Raw genomic sequence first — 22,023 nt, 5'->3', positions numbered from 1 at the left:
CTTTTCCACAAGATCCAGCCATGTAAAATATGACATTTTCCCTGTCACATTTCATAAGAAAATTGAAATTGAAACTTTGAAAGATTTATCAGTCATAGGCAAACAGCATTGTTGATCTACCGTTGTTGATACTTAAGTTCTGTTTCTATGCCTTTTAAGAAATGTTTTGAATGATCTAATTCTCAAACAGTGCTATGAAGAAAGTACCGGGAAAGATCCTCTTATCAAATTACTCGCAGTCATTTCTGATTTATGTTTTATTTCTTGTCTTGAGGAGACAGTTGAACATACAGGTATTAGTCAAATATACAGTTTCAAACCTCCTACTGTGGCCTCCTTTTATTCTAGATTAAATAACCATCTTTTCCTTTTGTTTTTCTGTCTGTCTGTCCTCCAGCCGCTCAGAAGCTGTGTCACCTGCTGGGTATGAATGTAATGGAGTTTACCAGAGCCATCCTGTCACCCAGGATCAAAGTGGGAAGAGACTACGTCCAGAAAGCACAGACTAAAGAGCAGGTCAGTCAGCTGTATTTACTGACTGTTTACTGACTAACACTATTCATCTCAACCAGGTTAAACTACTACATATCATACGGGGATCAAACAAATTCTCACTTATTTGAAGCCACTCCAAAGTACACAACCTGGTCTTGAATCATTCATTACCATTTAAAACGAAGCTCTCGTGTAGACTTCTTAATCATAATGGATACGGCTTTTGTCCAACCGTTCAAGATAATAATACAAGTCTGACTCAGACAGCATGTGGAACATTAAGGGGTTTCTGGACTTGCCAAGACGTGAGAATCCATCTCTCCCGTGTCGACTCGCTAGCGATGATCTGGCAGCATGTCTTACCTGCACACACACACATAAATGCAAACATCTTTTGCTTTACTTCTCACACTTTGGTCGTGTCATTAATCTTCCTTTATTGTCTCAACACTCTTCCTCCCTCCAGGCTGACTTTGCCGTGGAGGCTCTGGCTAAAGCCACATACGAGCGTCTGTTCCGCTGGCTGGTCCATCGCATTAACAGAGCTCTGGACAGGACCAAACGACAGGGGGCCTCCTTCATCGGCATCCTGGACATCGCCGGTTTTGAGATTTTCCAGGTTTGAATTGAAATCCTTTCTGTTTTTTTAATCTTTAAAGAAGACAGTTTGTCTAGTTGTGGTCAGAGGAAATATACAGTGTTTGTATTTGTTTGTTTGTATTTCTCTCCCATCCTCTAGCTGAACTCGTTCGAGCAGATGTGTATCAACTACACCAACGAGAAGCTGCAGCAGCTCTTCAACCACACCATGTTCATCCTGGAGCAGGAGGAGTACCAGCGGGAGGGCATCGAGTGGAGCTTCATCGACTTCGGTCTCGACCTGCAGCCCTGCATCGACCTCATTGAGAGGCCGGTCAGTGTGAACGATCAGCTGGCATCAATGAAATGAAAGAAACTCAGTTTAGCAGCTAAATAATAAAAATCACACATATTTTCTAATGAAATTGTAAAAGTTACTATATGTCTTGATTTTGTCTTTTATTGGGAAGCACATTGTGATGCCTGATTGAGGATGTTGCCATATAAATAAAGAGAAAAGGTTGTTGTTAGCGGCCCGGGGGGGTTTAATACGCTGAAAGAAAAGAACAGTTGTTGTCAGACTGAGTAGCGGGAGTAGGTCGTTCCACATCTTAGTTCCGTCTTGTGTTATTATTCCTTCAGGCGAACCCTCCAGGAGTGTTGGCTCTGCTGGATGAAGAGTGCTGGTTCCCCAAAGCCACAGACAAGACCTTTATAGACAAGCTGATCCAGGAGCAGGGCACACACTCCAAGTTCCAGAAGCCCCGCCAGCTCAAAGACAAGGCCGACTTCTGCATCATCCACTACGCCGGCAGGGTACGCTCCATTTATCTTTTTTGAAAAATCACGCACAGCCGTCTCTGCTTCACTGGAAAGTGTTGGCTTGCTTTTAAAAGCTGGACTCTTACTCTTGGCAGGTTTTCAATAGGAAAAAATAAATTGAAGCTTTCGTGGGAAATTACAGTTTACTGAAGGATAAAGATCATTTTATGGAGCTTGTTTGTAAAGCATAGATCAGACTCTCTTCTGAAAAAGGGGGAAAAAGCGCCGAGACAGACGCAAACAAAACAGGTACTGATACTGATAATCACAGATATTACTGATATCGTCATGGTTACTGTGTCCACTTGTTCACAGTAACATACAACTTGTTATTTAGCTTCTTTTTTATTTTCTTACTGGAATTAATGTTCGCTTTTGCCTTTATATTATTCAGAAATACATATGATATATATTGTTACGACCCCTCCCTCGGGGCGTAACACTATGACTCCCGTACTTCTTACTGTACTTTACCAGCTTCTTTATTTCTGTCTACATTCATTTTTTTCCCCCCAAAATATCTCCTTTCCTTTCCGATCTTCTTCTTCTTCTGCAAAAATCAAACAGTAAGTGAAAAGTTGCTGCCGGTCGGAGCTCAGATGAAACGAAGACGTGACGTTCTCCTGCGGTAGAATTTCAAGGAAATACCGAGTCCTGGTTTGATTTATAGGACATGGTATGGGAGTGGATTTGGACGTCGTTTCTGTTGTTATGCAACAGGACTCAGCATTTGTCAAGCAGAGCGACCTGCTGAACTGCACATCTGCTCACCATTACGCCGACTGTGTCGTTTTACACCACAATCTTTCAAAAATTCCCAAGATTTGAGCTTTAAGGAAAAATCTGTAACGCTGAAATGCAGAACCATGAGGCCAAATGTTGTAAATGTTTTATTTATTGGATAAATCTTTTAGCGTCTCAGGCTGATTCAAAAACATTACAAAAATATTCACTGTGATGGAGAGTGAAAGAACTGATAGCATGATGCTAACGCTAATGCTTCCTCATTACATTTCCTCTTCTTCTAAATGACCTCTAACACATCCCACTATGTCATAGTTTAGGTTCATTGATTGCTCTCTGATGCTTTCTAAATGACCTCAAACATTTCTTTGGCATTTCTGAATTGCATTTTTTGTTAATTATCATACAACAATAAGCTATATATATATATATATATATTTATTTGTATATATGTTATGTGATCTTTGTTAAGATAATGTTTATGTTTAAGATAATTTAAGAGTTCTTCACTTCATCCAAATCCTTCAAACGAGGCTCAGATGATCAATCAGTGTTATAGTTTGTCTTTCCATTATGTTCGTACTGTGGGTCTTATCGATATCTGTCTGTCTGAAACCAAATATTTTTTGAGAGTTATGGTTCTAGTAAATGATGACTATGATCATTTAGTCCGTATCGCTGAGTCGTTCCACGTCATGGTTACAGGTGGACTACAAGGCGGACGAGTGGCTGATGAAGAACATGGACCCTCTGAACGACAACGTGGCCACGCTGCTGCATCAGTCAACTGACAAATTTGTGGGTGAACTGTGGAAAGATGGTGAGTAACCACCCGATCATTTCTAACGACGTTAAACTGTACCGGATACTAATAATAATAATAATACATCCTGTGTGTATCTGTTTGCTTATTAACAAGCACATCGATTCGTCTCTCACTCAAGCCGACTAACGACAGCCTTGTCTGCCTTGTTGACTCAGGCTTATATGATTTCCAATAATTTAACGTGCCCCCCCCCCCCCCTCCTCCCTCCCCCTCTGTCTCTCTCTCTGTGTTGTAGAGATTCAGACCATTCAAAGGGCTTCATTCTATGACAATGTCACTAGTCTGGATGAGCCGGCAGGTGAATGACTGGGTCGTGCCGTAGCAGACCTGGGCCAAAATAACAGCTGAAAACAAACAGCGTTGAGGCTTCGGAAGCTAAACACAAACGCTTCCCGAGCAGTTTAACTCATTTAAAGCATATTAGTTCATATTTTCGCCCAGATCTGGCTGTATGTTTCATGCTTCGGCCGGTGCTGTGTCTGTCATAGCTACAATGGCTCCCATTTGCTTCCAGGCTGCATGGCTCCCTCGTCTCAGCCCAACCCAGTAGTGCCTAATTCCCTTTAGTCAAACCAGTGCTTTCAGTATGTTTGTGAGCCGACACGGGTCTTGTGATCATCGTACGGTCAACAACCCTGAAGCGAGCGTTTAGGGTTTAGCGCGGCCGGCGTCTCTGTTTTTTCCCGTCTCCTCCGTGTTGCGACACATCCACGAGCAAATTTGAAGCTTGACTGAAGAAAATGTAACGACATTAAATTCCCGCCTTCCTCCTTCTCAGATAGGATCACAGTAGCGGGGGGGGGGGTAGGGGGGGGGGGGGATTGAACCCAGATGTTGCTAGTGTTGTTTGCTTTGGCGCCAAGCTCAGACGGCAGCGTAAGCGCCTCCAGACAGCGGGCCATGCATCACTTTGGTCTAAATGTTGAAACTCCAGCTGTTTGTGACTCATCAAATACTTGTGACATAAATTTAAGTGGTGGGACATCAGTAAGTGACATAGTCTCGAGTTAATCGAGCGTTAAGTCATAACTCATGTGCTGTGTTATTTTGTTAAGTTGTTTTTAGAATAAGTCTGCTGACATTACTGCCAGATTATATAAAGACGTAATGTTTAATGGATGATTCGGATGATATTCTGTATTTTTGTCAACAAATTAGTCAGTGTTCAGTTTTTTTAGCCAAGGCCTGATTTAGCTTATTCTTCAGTATTATAGAGCTCTGCTGTTGTCCCAAACTGAATTAAAAACACATCAACGAGCCGCACAGTCGCACTGGATGACATGAATATGGATCCTTCAGTTTATTTTTAGTCAATCCTACATTAACTGTTCTGCTGCCATAAATACTCACTAAAAAAACAAATCAGAGGATGATAATTATCCCCCGAAATACACAATTTATTCCTGTTTGGGTAACATTAAAACCTACAGTGCCCAGCTGCTTTTAGGAAATGATTTGTTATAAATAAAACGATGGCTCAGACAGGGTACTTTCAAGAGACAGACAAGAATTATCAAAATGAGGCAGAGATATTCACACTTTTAGTCCCTAGTTTTGGTCAAACTCCCAAAAAAATCCTGGATCCTACATTTCCCATAATGCAACTCAGTTACTTCTTTCATTAGATCTTCCCTGACTCGTCTAGAAGAGAAAGCTTTCAGGCGGCCGTCATCAAGCACCGTCTCTCATCCACCAGGACGAGAGAGGAGCATCTCGAATCTCACAGTTAAACTTTATTCATGTTTAGTAAAGTTAATTATGATAAAAGAAAACGTGCTTCTCTCCGAGGTTACACAACACATAAATCCCTGAATGTGCAAACCCTCATGCTAAGGAATAGATGTGCTCTGTCTCCACCTGCAGAAGCTAGTGGTAGTTTTAGACTTTGTTACACCGCTGCCGTTCAACAATAGTGTGTAACGTATCTCATCCATCTGCTCTCGGTCATGTAGCCACATTAATGTCACTGTGTTGCTACTGCTGTTCCCTATCAAGTCTCCGAGCTCTGACCAGTTCTCCCCGTCTCCCCCCCACCAGTGGACCGGATAGTGGGTCTGGACCAGGTGGCGGGAATGAACGAGACAGCTTTCGGTTCCACCTATAAAACAAAAAAGGGTATGTTCCGTACGGTGGGACAGCTCTACAAGGAGTCGCTCACCAAGCTCATGGCCACGCTGAGGAACACCAACCCCAACTTTGTCCGCTGCATCATCCCCAACCACGAAAAAAGAGTAAATATAGACTTTAAACTTTAGTTGTTAGTTACGTTTTTTTATCAAGTGCTTGTGGTCTTAATGTGCTGCTTTCAACAATAGTTATTTGCCTTCCTTCCAAAGAAATCCAGTAATGTTTCTCTGTAAACCAAAAAAAAAAAAAAGCAGAGAAAAGGCTCTTTGTGGAGTGTTTTAAAGTGCAGAAACTGTAGGATAGAAATGTAGAAGGATACAAATACCTATATATATATATATATACCCATATATTTCTGTTGTTAATGGTGTGTTTGTTTCCTCCTCCAGGCGGGTAAACTGGAGCCTCACCTGGTTCTGGACCAGCTGAGGTGTAACGGCGTCCTCGAGGGGATTCGCATCTGCAGACAGGGCTTCCCCAACCGCATCGTCTTCCAGGAGTTCAGACAGAGGTGACAGACAACAAACAAGCTTTTTAAACTCTTTAACTGTATTTTCCAAAGAGGAAAGGTTGGCTTCGTTTTCACTTTACATTTATATTCTCTTTTGTTCACAGATATGAGATCCTGACACCAAACGCTATCCCCAAGGGATTCATGGATGGGAAACAAGCCTGTGAGAGGATGGTAGTGTGCTTTTTTTTTAATTCTTTTGCTGCATTTCAGTTTTAAAACTGAACAGCTGCTGAGTTTCTCATGTCAAGGGTATTTCTAAATACTTATTGGCTAATTGATGGCTATTACTATTGATTGTGATGTTAAACTGTTTTCCAGACATGACAAAATATGAATGTAACTCTGCGTGTTCCTGTTATAGATCCAAGCCCTGGAGCTGGACCCCAACCTGTTTCGCATCGGTCAGAGTAAGATCTTTTTCCGAACCGGAGTTCTGGCTCACCTTGAGGAGGAGCGAGATCTGAAGATCACCGATATCATCATCTACTTCCAGTCTGTGTGCCGTGGATACCTGGCACGCAAGTGAGTGTCAGATATCTGTGTGTGTGTGTGTGTTGAAGTTAGAGCCAGATTATAAGATGATAGTTTGAGTCTGTAGTTAAATGTGTAGGTGGTGAAGCAGCTGTACTTCCTCTCTGTTCCATATCTCTTGTAGGCCTTCGTGCACTACTGCTGATATATCACATGCATACATCACATGCTCAATCAATAACACTCTGCTGGCTTCATACAAATAAATATCAACACATCAGTCATGTAAAGTCACATATGTATATTTTAAGCTCCATCTGGTAAAAGGTTTCTACCATATTTAAATTAGCTTCAAGTGTTCACTTCATTCATATCACTGAAGTGCTAGCCATGTTTATTATTTATAACGGAGCATAAAGCAGAACAATTCTCAGTTCCTCACTTAAGTTTAGTGCTTTTACATTTGATCTGTAAATTAAACACAGTCCAACTTTGTTCTTCCAGAACGCTGCTACACCCAGACATTGATTTATTGTGCATGTTTCTCTCCCTGTAGAGCCTTCGCTAAGAAGCAGCAGCAGCTGAGTGCCCTGAAGGTCCTCCAGAGGAACTGCGCTGCTTACTTGAAGCTGCGACACTGGCAGTGGTGGAGGCTCTTCACCAAGGTAACGAACCCTGACAGCTACATCCTCCAACACACTGGTTCATATGTGCCACGCACACCACACACCACACACGGCTCACATCTTGTCATGTGTGTTTTCAAAAATGTAGTGATTGGATGGTTTAAAAATGTCTTCAGTTAAATGAGGATGAAAAGAAAATGTGGTTATTGGGGAAAAGGACATGCGGAAGAACTTTACATACGTCCGTTTGTTTCATTTTTCTTTCAGGTGAAGCCTCTGCTGCAGGTCACCAGGCAGGAGGAGGAGATGCAGGCCAAAGACGAGGAGCTGATAAAGGTGAAGGAGAGGCAGCTGAAGGTGGAGAACGAGCTGGTGGAGATGGAGAGAAAACACCAACAGGTAGACACATCACAAACATGTTTTTATCTTGTACAAATTCAAATAATCGTGGTTCTGATAAAAGCCACAATTACTTCCTTTTTATTTTAACATGATTTTATTCCTATAATTAGACTGTTTGTAAGGAAATCAATGTATTTATTGTCTATCAAAGGTGTGCGCTGTTGAGTTTTAGAGTCCATCAGTCTCGTAGCTACGAAGGTCAGATGCATCTTTTCAAACGGTTCAACTCTCTCCAGCTCGTAGAGGAGAAGAACATCCTAGCCGAGCAGCTCCAGGCGGAGACGGAGCTGTTCGCCGAGGCCGAAGAGATGAGAGCTCGTCTGGCATCTAGGAAGCAGGAGTTGGAGGAGATCCTTCATGACCTGGAGTCTAGGGTGGAGGAAGAGGAGGAGAGGAACCAGAGCTTGCAGAATGAGAAGAAGAAGATGCAGTCACACATTCAGGTTTATATCTTCCTTATATGTCATATACAGTGTCTCCTGGTGACACCCGGCACATATTATTTAAGTTGATTTGATTTTGGTTTGGAAATACAATCATCATGTGAAAAGTTGCCCTTGAAGAAATGGGCGGGGCCAGAAAAAGGTGATGTCACAGACTTCCAATCAGGATTTACATTTGAATCATAAGCTGATGACATTTGATGGATTGTTTTGTTTTGAATTTTTGAATATGAGACTTTTTACCTTAACATGTTTTTTTTTAAAAAACATTAATTGAGTTTATTTGTGGTGTGTGTGTTTTACTTTCCACAGGACCTGGAGGAGCAACTTGACGAAGAAGAAGCTGCGAGACAGAAGCTGCAGCTGGATAAAGTGACAGCTGAGGCCAAGATCAAGAAGTTAGAGGAAGACATCGTGTTGCTGGAGGATCAAAACTCAAAGTTCCTCAAGGTGAGCAGATTCTAGCTGGAAATGATGAAAAGTTTGGACCATTAAAGGTAAAATGCTGGATGAGGGGACGGATATTAGAGTTACTTACTGTTTTAATACATGGTTATTTGTTCTGCACTGCGGCGGTTGCTTTGTCGCTTGTTAATTAGATCTTAGGTGTCTGGTCAGGTCTGAAAGGCTCCGATGTGAACGACACTTTGGTTTTTACCTAACAGGAGAAGAAGCTGCTGGAGGACAGGATCAGCGAGGCGACCTCCCAGCTGACTGAGGAGGAGGAGAAAGCAAAGAACCTCGGCAAGGTCAAGAACAAGCAGGAGATGATGATGGTCGATCTGGAAGGTGAGAGACTCCCAGCAGGCTCCTGTCACTGGTTCCACTCTGTGTCTACATCAGTTAAAAGTGTAGATGCTGTGCTTTAAAATACTTGTGTTAATGTCAAGAGGTAAGTAGGAAAAGTCAGACACAGAACATGAAGTGTCTCAGGTTACTGAAGGGTCACACAAGGCGAGAAACAAACATCTAATTGCTAACAGCCCGACACAACTAACGGTGATCAGATTAGCCGCTTTGCAGCTCATTAACTCATTGTAGAGCTGTAAAAAGTAAATTTACACAGTAAAAGCTCATAAAGTCTCATACTGGATGTCCTATATCTGACCTTTGTGTTGGTCTACTCTAACGAAAAACCTTCATCCTTCCTCTTCTTGAGAAATCGGTTAATTTAATGTTTGAGAGGGATTTAGGGATTTTTCCTTTATGAACCTTGTTTATGACACATGTGGTTCTGTCTCCCTGCAGAGCGTCTGAAGAAGGAGGAGAAGACGCGCCAAGAGCTGGAGAAGGCCAAACGCAAACTGGATGCCGAGACGACGGACCTGCAGGACCAGATCGCCGAGCTCCAGGCGCAGATAGAGGAGCTGAAGATCCAACTGGCCAAGAAGGAGGAGGAGCTGCAGGCTGCTCTGGCCAGGTCAGCAGTCATAAAACACGCAAAAGCACACAAGACGGCCTCAGATACCTTCTGCAAAAGATGACACGCTGAAAGTGAAACCCACATAAAAGCATATTAGCAGTTGCACTCTGAAGTCTGTAAATGAGCAAACCAGTGAGCGTGGATTCTTACTGGGCTGTAGGGATTAATGTGGGTCTTTACTGTGACTGAATGTGCCCTACACGTCCACATGTCAACTTTATGCAACAACAAAATGTGTAAAGTATTTGAGACAATGAAACAACAGCTCAGCCTAAACAGACAAACACAGAAGATGTTTTCTCAGCTCAACAGATTATGAAGAAAACATGTGAATTCTTTGTTCCACATGTTTTAAATCAAAAACCTTTCACAGCCACTTCCAAGCAGATAAAACTACTCGACACAATATCACTGTTGGCTGTGTTGCTCATCTCAGTATGTAATGTACACACACACACACACACACACACACACACACACACACACACACACACCTTCTCACCAGTGCATTTTATCCCATTTCCATGACAACTGGACTCAACTGAGGTACAACAGGAAGAGCAAAAATAGACGTCGCAACAAAGACAACAGATGAACCGCGAGGGCGTCGACTCTGGACACGTTTTCTTTACCTCTAACTCCCTCCATCACTTCTTTACTCTCCTCCGCTCTCGGCTCACAGCTGCAGCGTTCTTCCTCCGACGACACACCGGCCGAGACCTTTTGATCTCGTACGCAGCCGTGTCTGATTACAGGAAAATTGACGGTGATTGAAGCTCTCGGTCGTAGTCTTTGCGATAGTTTTTTCCACATGAAGGAATAAAGAGTTGGGCTAAAAATGAAAGTCATTTCACAGCAAGCAGGGTTTTTTTTTTTTATATCATTAGAAGATTTTAGTCTTTATGTCCTCGTTGAGAAAAACGTTGCCAGTTACGACTGGAAAATACCTGCTGCGTCTTCCCGCCGTGAACTCAGCATCCAAATATTTCTCTTAATTTAGTTCCTCTCCTCCTTTTTATCCTGATTTTTTTTTTTCCACTCTGCAGAATAAGTATCCCGAGCAGCAACAGGTTTTGGTTCAGCATTCATAACTCTGCATACAGATGAGGTAAACAGCTGTGCGGGTCATTGAACTGAAGGTCAGCTCAGATCATTTTAACGTGGCTCCTCGGTAGTTTCCTCTTTAGCAGGCCAGCCGCTCAGACCGCAGGGTTTGATGGTTAAACGTCTGGCTAATTTCACACATAGAAATCATCAGTTTAGTCACAGCTCGAGATAATTAAGCTTTCATTACACTCGACGTGCCCCATTTTCAATTCAACGGCTGTTCTGAGAACGACTGTATTATCTTTGTTTGGACAGCGGGGAATTACTTTTATATGGAAGTCATTAGTGCCTTTAATCAAAGCGGTGGCGTTTTGTTAATTATATAACTGAATCATCGTGACATTGGGGGTGTTTTCAATCAGGGAGGTTTCTACATAAACGAGGGACGTTACAGGAATGTTGCAGCCAGTTTCATTCGGCTTCACTTCCAGCAGCAAACAAATCAACTGTCTCGTCACTGACAGACAGAAGGTTCAGCTCGTCTCACTCGAGCTGTGAACGGTTTACCACACTGCCACCCTGTGTGCACTGGTGAACTCATTTCACTAAAAAAAAAAAAAAAAAAAAAAATGACATCACTGACTTGCTTTTCATTGAATGTAGTCAGCATGACCTTAAACGGATCATAAAAGTTTGAATAATTGCATGCAATAAATAAAAAACACTCTGTTCATGCACTTGTGGCGTCATTGTGAGGGCTAAAATATTCTCAGAGATTTCTGTGGTAAAACTGAAAGATTACAAGTAAAAAAGTGCTGAAAGTTTGGAATGACATATGGAATTAATTTAAATGACGACGAAGTGCATCAGTTGAAGTGAATGAAGTGTCAGTCAGTGAGAAACTGAGTTATCTGAGAAAAAAATGTTAAAATGTTTTTTTTAATGGTTGTTTTAAAGGTGAAGATCTGAGTGTGTCACAGTGTAAGCATCGTGTAACATAAATATAACAAACATATTGAATTTTAAGATATTAATGTGATATAGAAAAACAATCTTTAGAAGTTCAGATCCACATTGTTTTAATTGAAAACGCTGCAAAGCTCTTGAACAGTTGAACAGAGTCGAGTGATTTTAAGGTTTACAGACATAAAAACTGACTTCAAGTGTTCTCGTGTGTCTCCGACCAGGAGCGATGAGGAGGCGGTCCAGAAGAACAACGCCCTGAAGCAGGTTCGGGAGCTGCAGGCCCAACTCGCGGAGCTCCAGGAGGATCTGGAGTCGGAGAGGATGTGTCGGAGCAAAGCCGAAAAACTTAAACGGGACCTGAGCGAAGAGCTGGAGGCTCTGAAGACGGAGCTGGAGGACACGCTGGACACCACCGCCGCCCAGCAGGAACTCAGGTGTTTAAAGATGGTTTATAAATGATCTGGAGTTGTGTTTTCAGATCATCTTAGAAGGTAACTTCCTCTCCTAACATACTTACCGTGTGCCCAAAACCCAGGACCAAGCGAGAGCAAGAGGTGGCCGAGCTGAAGAAGGCCATAGACGAGGAGACCAAAAACCACGAGGCCCAGATCCAGGACATGAGACAGCGGCACGGCACCGCGCTGGAGGAACTGTCCGAGCAGCTGGATCAGGCCAAGAGAGTGAGCGGCTACATACGTCTTCTTCTTCATCAGTCATATAATACGTAGACACAAGAATCACAGACATCAGAACATCACTCAGACTTACCTTACAAATAGAAAACCATAAAAACTGATTTTTTTTTGCTTTTGTTCTGTGCAGTTCAAGGCCAACCTGGAGAAGAACAAGCAGACCCTGGAGAACGACAACAAAGAGTTGGGCAGCGAGGTGAAGAGTCTGCAGCAGGCGAAGACGGAGTCGGAACACAAGAGGAAGAAACTGGAGGCCCAGCTGCAGGAGTTTATGGCCAGGACCACCGAGGTGGAGAGAGCCAAAGGAGAGCTGGCCGAACGCTCGCACAAACTGCAGGTAAACGTCTCCAGCGGACGGCTGCAGACATCAGACAAGCCCAGAATGTTTGACTGGTTTTGCTATAAAGTGAAGGGATATAGCCAGAGGTTGTGTTGTGTGTTCATGTTCTCCCAGTTTCACGTTGATTGTATTTTCAGCGCTCAGCTTCGGTTTCATTCGTAATTCCGTTCGTCTCGCTCTTCCGTTAGACGGAGCTGGACAATGTGTCCACCCTGCTGGAGGAGGCGGAGAAGAAGGGCATCAAACTGGCCAAGGACGCCGACAGCCTGGGAAGCCAACTGCAAGACACACAGGTATGAAAGACGACGTCAACGTCACCCTTTCTGTCAGAACAAAACTACAGGAAACTTGATCTAGAATCACTAGAGGTGTTTCTAGTTTATTTATATGTAGAGGCAGAAAACATCAAGATATATATAATACATAACCGACAGGGATGAAAAACCTTCATGGGCTTGTGAAGGTATCACTCCTCACCTATTAGCACATACAAAACATGACGGACACCTCTTATACTACTTTTCTTGTGTCTGATCACGTCTCTGTGTGTGTTTTTTTTCGTGCGTAGGAGTTGCTGCAAGAGGAGACCCGTCAGAAGCTGAACCTGGGCAGCCGAGTCCGCCAGCTGGAGGAGGAAAAGAACACCTTGCTGGAGCAGCAGGAGGAGGACGAGGAGGCGCGACGCAACCTGGAGAAACAGCTGCAGACGGTGCAGGCTCAGGTACGAGGCGGAGCGACGCAGTCATTCATATTCGCAAACGTTAATTAGTCTCATAAACATATAAACACACATCTGCGGGTCTGACACACACACACACGAACGTTACGAGGCCGGCGCACTTCTCAGGTGCCGCCGACACACGACTTGTGTGCGAAGAGAAGGGTCGGGCAAAAGTTTCCCAGCTGCGCGCCAGCTGTGAACACCTGTCGTTGATGTGCAAAGCAGCGTGCGGAAAGCTGTAAAGCTGTGAGGCCTCGCAGCAAATTACCCCATGAACCCATGAAGTCAAAATCTGAGACGTGTGGTTCAGATTAACGACGATATGTAGGCAGGAAGTTGAACGGAGGGAGCGCTTGTTGCTGGCCGTTTGCCAAACGGCAGTGAGGATTTAGAGTAATAAAGGAAAAGATAGTAAAATGTAAAACGCAGGAGATGAAGCAGAGTGTGTCACCATATGTCCTGTATACGCTCCAAAACAAAGGGCTCATTGTGCTGCTTTATTGATCGCTGTCATGTTAATCTGAGATTTAAAACTGCTTTAAAGATTGTAGAGAGTCTGAATTAACAGCCTTTTACATACAGATGTCACAAATAAACTTTCTGAGGAAACTGTTGCATCAAAAGTTTTTACATCGATTGCAACGTTTTTTATGGACTTCATCAAAGAGCGCTAGCTGCTGCGAGAAGGTGATTCGCCGTGTTATCGTGTTGCCGTGGAGCTGTTTCCATATGTGACATCACTTGCTGCAAAAAAACTGGAGAAAACAGATGTTGGAGCAAATAAACTACATGAATGCAAAATGCATCAAAATGTAGCTTTTTATGTGTAAAGTTACCTTGAGTGAGATGTTTTTGAAATTAAATGCAAATCAGTTGCCCTAAAAATGTCACTTTGATATTTTCATTCTGTTCCTACAACAAAAGCAAGGTGATGACCTCAAAATGTTTTGAAACTGTTTAGTCTTGAAGAATTTCTTGAGGAAAAATGTCCTTCCCGTAGCTGTTTGAGACGAAGAAGAAGCTGGAGGAGGACGTGGGAGCGATGGAGGGCCTGGAGGAGGTGAAGAGAAAACTCCAGAAGGACGTGGAGCTGACGAGCCAGCGTCTGGAGGAGAAGGCCATGGCCATGGATAAGATGGAGAAGACCAAGAACCGACTGCAGCAGGAGCTGGACGACCTGTCGGTGGACCTGGACCACCAGAGACAGATTGTCTCCAACCTGGAGAAGAAGCAGAAGAAGTTCGACCAGGTACGGTGGATTTGCCCAAAATGTTTCACGAATGATAGATGGAGGTCAGATGTGTTCTGTATTAAAAGGTCGTCCTGACTGTGTCTGCGATAGATGCTGGCCGAGGAGAAGACCATCTCAGCTCGATACGCCGAGGAGCGAGACCGTGCGGAGGCTGAGGCCAGAGAGAAGGAGACCAAGGCTCTGTCTATGGCCAGAGCTCTGGAGGAGGCCTTGGAGGCCAAAGAGGAGCTGGAAAGGTTTAACAAGCAGCTGCGCGCTGAAATGGAGGACCTGATGAGCTCCAAGGATGACGTGGGGAAGAATGTGAGTAACCTCTTATATGACACTGCTGATACATGAAGATGAGTTATGAGTTTGCTGTACTGATAATACTTAGTACTTCTTTTTTTGCCAGAATAACTTGTAGATATACAACACATTTCAAAAATGATTCTTCTTTCTGGAAATCCACAGCTGTTGTGTGAGACCTCAGATGTTTGTTGACATGTTTCGGCCTCTTGCGTGCAGGTCCATGAACTGGAGAAGTCCAAGCGTACGCTGGAGCAGCAGGTGGAGGAGATGAGAACTCAGCTGGAGGAGCTGGAGGACGAGCTGCAGGCCACCGAGGACGCCAAACTGCGTCTGGAGGTCAACATGCAGGCCATGAAGGCCCAGTTTGACCGAGACCTGCAGGCCAGAGATGAGCAGGGAGACGAGAAGAAGAGGGCGCTGGTCAAACAGGTACGCAGGGCACACGGATGATGACGAGAATGAAAGTCTCGTGTTTGTCTTGAAGTACGTTTTTTTTTCAGTTTCGAAGCTTTGGGTTCAACCTGACGTGCAGTTGTTTGTTTGCACCAACAGGTGCGTGAAATGGAGGCAGAGCTGGAGGACGAGAGGAAGCAGAGAACTCTGGCTGTGGCCGCCAAGAAGAAGCTGGAGATGGACCTGAGTGAGCTGGAGGGACAGATCGAAGCTGCCAACAAAGGCAGAGACGAGGCCATCAAACAGCTCCGAAAACTACAGGTACAAACACACACACACACACACACACATAACTTATATCATCCATATTTTGTTGGAGAAAAGTGACTTAAACATGTTGTTGCTCTCAGAGCTGACGATTCACTAGTTTGACCAGTTTTATTTGGCTCGTGTCCTTCTCGACACCACAGTACAGCCCATGTTTTCTGCTGAGTCAGCTTTCAACTCGGTCCGCCGTACTATTTCTGTGCTCCTGCAGGCTCAGATGAAAGACTATCAGAGGGAGCTGGAGGAGGCCAGAGCCTCCAGGGACGAGATCTTCACGCAATCCAAGGAAAACGAGAAGAAACTCAAGAGCCTTGAAGCTGAAATCTTACAGCTACAGGAGGTAGACTCACTGATTTATATTATTTGATTTTTTAAACAGTTCTTTATACCTATAAATCAGCTAATTGTCTGTGATTCTATATATATATATATGCTGTCTTTAGCCATGACAAGCAAAGTGACCCTGATGTCCGTGTCTGTTGTTTGTGTAGGACCACGCTGCGTCAGAGAGAGCGCGTCGACATGCTGAACAGGAGAGGGACGAGCTGGCTGATGAGATCTCCAACAGCGCCTCTGGAAAGTCAGTGTCACCTTGTAGTTCCTACTGATTTTCAGAGTGTTTGTTCAGAGTAAAAGCCGACCAAGAGGTGGTCTCTTCCATCATTTTGTGGAGGACAAAAGTCGAAAAAGTGAAAATGAAATACATTTCCTTGTGAAGAGGAGTTTGTTTGTAAGGGCTTGTAGATTAAATTAGAAATTGAGCAACCAGAATGAAAGTGTAGATTTGAGTCAGGATGAGAGCTTTAATAGAAATGTGTGTGTGTGTGTGTGTGTGTGTGTGTGTGTGTGTGTGTGTGTGTGTGTGTGTGTCAGGTCGTCGCTGCTGGAGGAGAAGAGGAGGCTGGAGGCTCGTATCGCCCAGCTGGAGGAGGAGCTGGAGGAGGAGCAGGGCAACATGGAGCTGCTCAACGACCGCTTCAGAAAGACCTCCATGCAGGTAGACTGACCAGTAATGATGATGTCAGAATAACTGTTATAAACTTTATTTCATGTTAGAATCAGAACAAACATCCTCATAAGCATTGACAGGTTTTCTCTTTAAATGTGTTTGGATTCTCAAATAATTTCTTCTCCTTGTCTGCCGTCACTCTCAGGTCGACAACCTGAACACTGAGCTGGCTGGAGAACGCAGCGCAGCGCAGAAGAGTGAGAACGCTCGGCAGCAGATGGAACGGCAGAACAAGGTCTTGTATAGTTATATATTATAGTTCAATTTGGACTACTAGCTTAGTTGGTGACCAGCATCAACTGACACAGGGGTTACATTTAACATTGTAGATTTTGCCATATTTGATGCACATGATCCTAAAAGTTGCACATTATAAACGCAGGAGTTGAAAGCCAAGCTAGCAGAGCTGGAAGGGGCCGTCAAGTCGAAGTTTAAGGCCGCCATCGCCGCCCAGGAGGCCAAGATCCTGCAGCTGGAGGAGCAGCTGGAACAAGAAGCCAAGTAAGTGTCAAAGCTTACCTGCTTTCACAAAAGCAACATCTGGTTTTCTTCAGTCTGAGTAAATATTCTGGCACAAGTGAGGAAAAATATTGTAGAGATCTGCTGTCCAGGGAGCGGGATACATGTCATTCATTTTAAATATAAATAAAGTGTTCTGACATCAATTTTAAGACATTTACATTATTACATAAAGTTTGACAAAACAAAAACATCAAATAGAGCTCTTGTCTTGTGTTTTAACTCTTCAGGGAGAGAGCAGCAGCCAATAAAATCGTCCGTCGTACAGAGAAGAAGCTGAAGGAGGTGATGATGCAGGTGGAGGATGAGCGTCGCCATGCCGACCAGTACAAGGAGCAGGTGAGGAGACTCGTACCTTTTATGACGAGCAAAGTCACGTGTCAATAACCACTCTCAGTCCGGCCAACCGTCCACGTCCTCTCACCGTCTCCGTCTGTCTCCCCCGTGTGCTCGTCCGTCCTCCCCGTCAGATGGAGAAAGCCAACTCTCGTATGAAGCAGCTGAAGCGTCAGCTGGAGGAGGCGGAGGAGGAGGCCACCAGGGCCAACGCCTCCCGCAGGAAGCTGCAGAGGGAGCTGGACGACGCCACCGAGGCCAGCGAGGGCCTCACCCGGGAGGTCAACTCCCTCAAAAACCGGCTCAGGTACGAGGAGGACAGCTGTGTGTCAGAGACGCCCGCTGACGTCCCGTGTGCTTCCACGGAAAATATTAAAGTAACACCAAAAAATAAACATTATACGTTATGATACAATGGTGAGAATATGGTGTTATTAAAAAAAGTGATGCCACAACCATCTCAGTAATGTGTATTTATAGACTATCTATAAGGTGTCAAGCCACTTCTTTGGCATTAATACGACTCTTATTGACACGTTCTTCTAACTCAGAAACGTAAGTATTGATATTTCTGTCTTTGGCTCGTGTGTTTCACCTTCACCTCTGACTTGTGTTCTCTGGTTAAAGGAACAGTTTGGCATTTTAGTAAATATGCATATTCTCTTTCTTGCCAAGAGTTAGATGGAAAGATCAACACCACTCATGTCTGTGCACTAAATATGGATTAGCTTAGCTTAGCATAAAGACTGTAAGCAGCAGGAAACAGCTAGCTCTGGTTACTAAGCAGCACCTCTGAAGTTCACTAATTGGATCTTGTTGGTTTAATCCGTATTTAAACAAATATATAGAGCCGCACAATATGTTGAGCTGCAGATTTAATGGTAATTAATGTGATGAGCAGCCAGGTGCAGTGACTTCCTGAAGTCACCGTGAGGTTGTCAGGCAACCAGCGGAGACCCAGGAAGTCACAGTACCTGTTCGCCAAGACATAGTTGCAGCATGTAGTGAGCTTCAGAGATGCTGGTAGGCAGATTTTTTGCCTTTGGATGGAGCTGGATAGCTGCTTATGGTGGTTATGCTAAGCTAAGCTAATCACTTCCTTGCTCTAGCGCCGTATTTTACATGCAGACAGGAGAGTGGTGTCGATCTTTTTATCTAAGATAACAATAATAATAAGCATATTTACCAAAGTGTGGAACTGTTACTGTGTTAGTGTGTTTGAAGTTGTTTTGTTTGTTTCTGAGCAGGCGTGGTGGTCCCGTCAGCAGCTTCTCCTCTAGCCGTTCCGGCCGCCGCAACCTCAATCTGGACGGCGCCTCCGTCGACATGTCTGACGACGACGCCGACAGCCGCGCCAGCGACTTCAACGAGACTCAAACCTCCAACGTGGAGTAAACACAACGACCCTCTCGTTCCTCGCTTTTACCTCCTCGTCACTCCACCCCACCTCCCCTTCACCTCATCCATCTGTGACCCAGTCGTCCCCCCCCCCCCCCCCTCCAAAGATCCTCTGCGTCAGCACGGTCTTTATTCATCTCAAACCACTGACTCGGACAGAAGACCGGAGCGATGAGCTGTCTTGGGTTAAAGCAGCACGTCTCTGCCCCTTTTTTTTTGTATCAGTTAACACTGCAGGGAAAATCCACCGCCCTCCCCCTGAAGTAAAGCCTCCTGTCCTGGAGAGTCACAGGGGCAAAAGGACAAATCTGCCTTATCTGTTCCCCTCTGGCAAGCTGCTACTCCTGACTCGTATCATCTCAGTGTCATAACATAACGCTCCCCCCCTCCTCCCCCCCCTCCCACCTCCCATCAGGCGTGAAGTTCTCTGCTCAGCTTATTGAGAAAGTTACTGTAGGTACAAAGTGCTTTTTATCCATATGAAACTCTGCGTGTGTGTGTGTGTGTGTGCGTGTGTGACGTACACATCATACACGTGAACACACTCCATACTGGAAATGCAGGACTACAAGGTAATGTCTTTCCACTCCGGTGTTGTTGTTAAGTGTTCTGCTCACACGTCGTGTAAAAGCCATCTCACTCCCTCCTCACAAGTGTTCAAACTGGCTGACTGTCCCTTTTCAAAGTGGAAAAAAAACAAAACAAAAAAAACAAAACCAACCCCGAGGTCACTGCGGCCTTTCTGACTGCCACGCCGGCTGCTTTTGTTGCATGAGTCTCCCTCTGATGTACAGACTGCTGTTCAGCCTCCACGCTGCAGCGCTGCAGGAACCACGAACATCTCGGGACATGCGGTAGAACAAAACGGACTCTGAATCGAAAGTGTATTACTGTGAAGAAAAAAAAAAAGAAAAAAAAGGTATTTTATTCTCTGTTGCTTCATCTCAACAATTTAGTGAAGGAATGTCTAGCTGGGGTTTTAACCACCGACCTCGTAGCTCAACAGGTCAACACGTTTTCTATTGTTGACCGTTGGGAAACACTATCGGGTTTTTAACGTACGTCGTCCTGTGAAAACGGATCGGCCCAAGCTGCAGGTGATGCAAAGACGCTGGAAAATGCACAGAACTGCAGAGGAGTTTAAAACTGGAAGCCAACAGGAGCAGGAAGCTCTTAACTGGAAGCACTAAAGTGGAGCTCAGTCCACGTTTTCAATGTGACACTAAATGGTTTCAGCTCAGATTAAACGTTTAGAACGATTTTAGAAACGGAGACGGATTGAAAGTCTTCTCACTGCGTTTCAGTGTTGGTGCCTCGTCACACTTTGCCCCCCCCCCTCATGTATCACAACTATATTTGAGTCACATAGTTAAATAACTACCAGGCAATCTTTGAAAACTCGAACCGCTGCTCTGAAGATATTTCCAGACTCCTCAAAGTGTCAGAAATCAACATGTCAATCGATTTTAAAAAGTGTAGTTTTTAGTTTCTCGTCCAGTCAGGAGCTACTTTTTAGCCTGAGGATGTTTTGTGAATATGGCCCCATCAGTACTGTAGCTGTTCTGGAGCTTTTGATCACATCACACTGTCTTCATCAGCAGATGGAGCGTCCCCAGTTATCGTTGGATTGTAGATGTTCAAATGTCAAGAACTTTTTTTTTTTTAAAGCAGACGAGAAGTCCTTTAAACGTTTTTATTGTTCAACAGATTGAATATTTTTTATCAAGACGGTTTGAAAAGACAAATATCTTCAGAACAGCAGGAAGTGGTTTCTGGGTTTTTTCAAAGATCAGCAGGTGACTCGTGTGTGACGTTAAATACATGATAACGATGAACAAGCTCCGGTTTGTTCCAATGATTTTATGACCCGATGCAGCACTTGGTATTGATAAGTGACAGGTTGTCTGAAAAGTTGTTTTCTGTCGTTGCTCTGCTGCCACCTCAACAGTTTTAACCACTACAGAGTGAAAACTACATGCCAGGGTTCATCATATCCATCCATCAACTCTACTTTGATTTTTTTTTTTTTTTTTTTTTGGTGTTTCCTTTTCTTCTGGATATGCAGATTAGGATGGTTGTCAACTGCCCTTCTCCTCAAACGTTAACACTTAACAGTATGTTTCTTTAAAAGTGCCTTAGACACTAAATAAGAACATAAGCGGGCAAAGATTTCATTACAGATGTGAAGAAAAACAAAAACAAAACCCTAATGAGATGAAACCGGTACATCAAGAAGATATTCAACACTTAATCTTTGTTTCTCTGTCTTTTTGTATTTTCGCTGTGCTTCATATCATATCCGACGTGTACCTCTATCGTTCATAATAACCTCCTAGCTAGAGTGTCTGGGTCAGAATCAATATTCCAGTATTATGTTTAACTACATGAGAAGAGCCCTCAGCAGCCACATTTCCCCCAAAATGATTTTTGTACAAAGATTTTTCTGAGTACTGAAGTTATTTTGGGAGATGAGCTGCTCAGGATTTCATTTGGTTGGAAGCTTTAACATCCACAAGCAGATAACTCGTTTTTCTTTTATTATTATTATTATTATTATTATTATTATTATTATTATTATTCTCCAGCTGGCTGTTGACAACCAGGCATTCAACTGCAGATACTCCCATCATATTATTTCTTGTATACCTGTATTTCTAGACGGTAATTTTTCTTTTTGTTTTGTTTGTTTTTGTAAAAGGAAAATAAAGCATATTCATTGTAGCTGTGACGCTGTTGTGGTTTGTTTTTGGGGGGGGGGGGGGGGGGGGCTGGACCAGAGTGGTGCTACTGGAGTCTGTGAGAATATTTACATTCATATGAAACATTCAGGCAGATTTAAATTGTTCCGGTCACATTCAAACCTTTTTATAAATTCAAAGCACTGAGTGAATGAAGTTACTTTTGTCTTGAATCTGAAAAACTGCTCAGACTTGTTTTAACAGGATAACTGGTGATATTTTTATACTTACTCAATGATTCCCATGAAAACACCAAAAACAATGAAATGATCTCATTATCAGGTATTATTATTATATATGTGTAGCCTGATAGATCTTATTCATAGACCACACTGTTGCACCGCCTTCAGTATGATGCTGCTGTAACTGTGTATTTATCCTCTACCGAAAATAGTCCCCAACAAATGCACTATTTACTCAAGACCGAGTAACATTTGATAAAAAAAAAAAAAAAACTATAGTTTTTACAGCTGTTTAAGAAATGACTCAGACTTTTTAAAACATAAAACTTCACATCTGTTT

At 43.6% G+C, this 22,023-nt stretch overlaps 1 protein-coding gene across 5 annotated transcripts in view; it reads left to right on the top strand.

Annotated features, from left to right (window-relative positions):
* LOC122978819 (myosin-10) overlaps positions 1-21,484 on the top strand; it is a 56,020-nt gene extending 34,536 nt beyond the window's left edge. For 4 of the 5 annotated variants that reach the window (XM_044345838.1, XM_044345837.1, XM_044345836.1 and 1 more), the window contains 32 exons: positions 398-516; positions 962-1,114; positions 1,235-1,408; positions 1,717-1,890; positions 3,346-3,460; positions 5,504-5,697; positions 5,983-6,104; positions 6,209-6,278; positions 6,469-6,629; positions 7,135-7,243; positions 7,472-7,603; positions 7,843-8,049; positions 8,362-8,499; positions 8,715-8,838; positions 9,298-9,469; positions 11,707-11,919; positions 12,021-12,165; positions 12,308-12,514; positions 12,706-12,810; positions 13,086-13,238; positions 14,239-14,487; positions 14,581-14,793; positions 14,998-15,210; positions 15,334-15,495; positions 15,713-15,841; positions 15,993-16,081; positions 16,375-16,498; positions 16,656-16,745; positions 16,893-17,011; positions 17,260-17,368; positions 17,500-17,672; positions 18,613-21,484. In XM_044345838.1, the coding sequence (XP_044201773.1) occupies positions 398-516; positions 962-1,114; positions 1,235-1,408; positions 1,717-1,890; positions 3,346-3,460; positions 5,504-5,697; positions 5,983-6,104; positions 6,209-6,278; positions 6,469-6,629; positions 7,135-7,243; positions 7,472-7,603; positions 7,843-8,049; positions 8,362-8,499; positions 8,715-8,838; positions 9,298-9,469; positions 11,707-11,919; positions 12,021-12,165; positions 12,308-12,514; positions 12,706-12,810; positions 13,086-13,238; positions 14,239-14,487; positions 14,581-14,793; positions 14,998-15,210; positions 15,334-15,495; positions 15,713-15,841; positions 15,993-16,081; positions 16,375-16,498; positions 16,656-16,745; positions 16,893-17,011; positions 17,260-17,368; positions 17,500-17,672; positions 18,613-18,760 (4,805 nt within the window). In that variant the 3' untranslated portion in view covers positions 18,761-21,484. Of the gene's footprint in view, positions 1-397; positions 517-961; positions 1,115-1,234; positions 1,409-1,716; positions 1,891-3,345; positions 3,461-3,701; positions 3,765-5,503; positions 5,698-5,982; positions 6,105-6,208; positions 6,279-6,468; positions 6,630-7,134; positions 7,244-7,471; positions 7,604-7,842; positions 8,050-8,361; positions 8,500-8,714; positions 8,839-9,297; positions 9,470-11,706; positions 11,920-12,020; positions 12,166-12,307; positions 12,515-12,705; positions 12,811-13,085; positions 13,239-14,238; positions 14,488-14,580; positions 14,794-14,997; positions 15,211-15,333; positions 15,496-15,712; positions 15,842-15,992; positions 16,082-16,374; positions 16,499-16,655; positions 16,746-16,892; positions 17,012-17,259; positions 17,369-17,499; positions 17,673-18,612 lie in introns of all 5 variants that reach the window. The other variant, XM_044345834.1, reaches the window with a different exon arrangement.
* The last annotated feature ends 539 nt before the right edge of the window (positions 21,485-22,023 follow it).

This window comes from Thunnus albacares, chromosome 3 (assembly GCF_914725855.1).
Source record: "Thunnus albacares chromosome 3, fThuAlb1.1, whole genome shotgun sequence".
Taxonomy (NCBI): Eukaryota; Metazoa; Chordata; class Actinopteri; order Scombriformes; family Scombridae; genus Thunnus; species Thunnus albacares.
Note: the sequence above shows the minus strand (reverse complement) of the source record. Positions and strands in the feature narration are given on the sequence as shown.